We start from the raw sequence: 2,348 nt of genomic DNA, 5'->3' as shown, positions 1-2,348 counted from the left end.
TCTTACCCGATACCCACCCTCCAGTTATGGTCTAAAAACCCATATGAAAACATGCATCCCACTTCAGCATCCCCACTTTAACACAACTCACACTTACTTTACCAGCACTCTGCACGTAACCCTTCCAATTGCTCTACAACTATCACATACGGGATGGAGCTTCAACCCTGCACCACAGCATGTTCCCACTGATGTGCCTTCATCATCTCAGCTTCCACAAACAGGCCAGTGATGGGACCTTCTTCCTATTCACCAGTCTAGCATCAGATAGATGTCAATGTACCCTCCTGATATAAACCAAAAATACTTTCTATGTATGTACAGACCATAGATTTACACGTACTAAATAAACAACTGAACAAACCAGGGCACTTAATTATAGTTTGTCACAAGGATCACGGAATCAGCAACATGACCCTTACAGAGCTTCACAGATTCACACACTAAATTGGCTAGGCTTATATTCCACATAAGCATTGCTTTAATCACTGGTACCCACATGCACAGATACAGCAAAGATGAGAGTGCGTGACAGGAGATTACAATTAAGGTTGGGTATGCAAGGTTGAACAGTAGGCTTTGTAGACAACTTTCCTTTCTTTCACAAAGGAAATTTATTTGTGATGTTCAATCAATTGTAGATATAATTTATAAACAAAATCCTGAATATGTTGCTTGAGACTGGCATACAAAGCAACACTCAACTTGTAAAAACCTTCTTTAAAGGATGGAATACTGCCAGCCTTCCAAGTGCTGCTGACAACAATTTAGGCCAATGGCCAAACATGAAACATCAAACATGTGACAGGATGCAAAAGCACCCTGGCAAAGCTTTGACAGGTGGGGGGGGTCGAAACTGATGATTTCCATACAGTTTAAAAGGCCAGATTTGGTTACGCACCAGCAATACCCTAACTACCAAGGAGAAAAGAGTCCTGTATACCCCATTTCCCTTTCCTGCTCACTAGGGGTTAAAGAAACTGTGCATCATTGATCAACTCATCCTACTTCACCTGTGTGACACACAGCTGCATATAAACTAATGCTGCACAAGGGAAGAGCCCTCTACCTTATTTCCACAGCCCCTTTGGGCCAGCTTGCTCCCCTGTCCAAAACCAACAGTCGAAAGGAGCAGTGTTCCAGATCGCACGCTCTGGGCACCCACCACCCACCCCTGTGCACGAGCTGCACCCACCCCAGGGACCTGCATTAGTTCTGAGTCAAAGGGGAGGGCACCTCCTGTTGGAGTCACTCACACTGTTCCCTGGATTTTCCTGGAAGTGTCTTACCCCCTCTCACTCTCCCTCCTCTTGCATTTCTCCTCCTTCCAGGGCTGTCTCTGAAAATAAACCACCAGGAGAATTACTGGGCTGGCTGGCCGCGACACAGCTCCGGAACGGGCGCAAGGACTGCGGGCCAGGCTGCACAGGCGACAGCAGCAGCAGGACGCCCCCGCCCCGCCGCCCGCCCTGGAAGGGGCGGCAGGGGGCGGTGCAGGGACGCGGGCAGCCACCGGGCCCGCCCTGGCTGTGGCGGGGGCAATCGCCGCCCTGGGGCCCGGGGGCCCCGCGGCTCCGGGCAGCGGCTCTTCCCGCAAGTCCTCGCTCTAGACACTAAGACAGACAGACAGACACAGACAGACAAGCAGGCGGGCGGGCAACCCACCCCGCTTCCGCTTCCGGGTCACGCCGGCGCCGGAAACACCCCCACCGCGGACTTTCTCGCTCCCTCCCTCTCTCTCGCTCCGCGCACCACCAGTCCTCGGGCACCTCCCCCGGCCACTGGTGACCCCGACCCCGGCTCCGGCAGCTGCGGCGCCCTCCTCACCGGAAAGAGGATCGGCGAGTCACTTCCGGGTCACGAGGCGGGGCAAATTTTGCCACATCCGGAGTGCTAGGGAGAGCGGAAGTGATGTAAGAAACAGGAGCAGGTAGAGCGCGGCAGCCTACGGGCCGCTAGCAAACCGGAAGTAGCGTTTTTAGCAGGCAGGGAGAGGGCGACCGAGCTCTCCCGCGGCAGCCCGCAGGCAGCCGAGCCCCGCGGGGGTAGGGAAGCGCGCCGGCACCTACCGGAAGTAGTAGTGGTGTAGGCAGCAGGGCGGCTCCCGGCCAGGGGGAGGGGCGGAAGCGCTGGCTTTGACCCCGGAAGACGCGCCATAGCCCGGGCCCCCTGGCTGTGATGTCATTTCCCGGCGGGGGGCGCGGGGCGGGTCCCGTGCTGCTGGATATTAATGAGGCTCATAAATAACCCAGCGGCGCGGCCCGTGGGCTCCCTACTACGAGGCCGGGCGGGGGCGGGTTGTACCAAACCTGCGGGGTGGCAGCGGGGCCGGGCTGCGGGCGGCCGGG

The 2,348-nt window shown here is 56.1% G+C and overlaps 1 protein-coding gene across 10 annotated transcripts in view; it reads right to left on the bottom strand.

The window, feature by feature from the left end:
- The window catches only part of ZNF384 (zinc finger protein 384), a 32,011-nt gene extending 29,740 nt beyond the window's left edge, over positions 1 to 2,271 (bottom strand). For 2 of the 10 annotated variants that reach the window (XM_019527008.1, XM_019527013.1), the window contains exons 1-2: positions 1,290 to 1,426; positions 98 to 257 (exon numbers count right to left, since the gene is read on the bottom strand). Coding sequence is in view for 1 of the 10 variants with exons in the window: in XM_019527007.1 (XP_019382552.1) it covers positions 1,290 to 1,339; positions 1,828 to 1,893; positions 2,070 to 2,185 (232 nt within the window). In the remaining 9 variants the exon portion in view is untranslated. Of the gene's footprint in view, positions 1 to 97; positions 1,233 to 1,289; positions 1,635 to 1,665; positions 1,683 to 1,827; positions 1,894 to 2,069 lie in introns of those variants that run through there. The other 8 variants (XM_019527015.1, XM_019527016.1, XM_019527007.1 and 5 more) reach the window with 7 other exon arrangements.
- Positions 2,272 to 2,348: the final 77 nt, after the last annotated feature.

Source organism: Gavialis gangeticus, unplaced genomic scaffold, assembly GCF_001723915.1.
Source record: "Gavialis gangeticus isolate Ggan-Ray unplaced genomic scaffold, GavGan_comp1, whole genome shotgun sequence".
Taxonomy (NCBI): Eukaryota; Metazoa; Chordata; order Crocodylia; family Gavialidae; genus Gavialis; species Gavialis gangeticus.
Note: the sequence above shows the minus strand (reverse complement) of the source record. Positions and strands in the feature narration are given on the sequence as shown.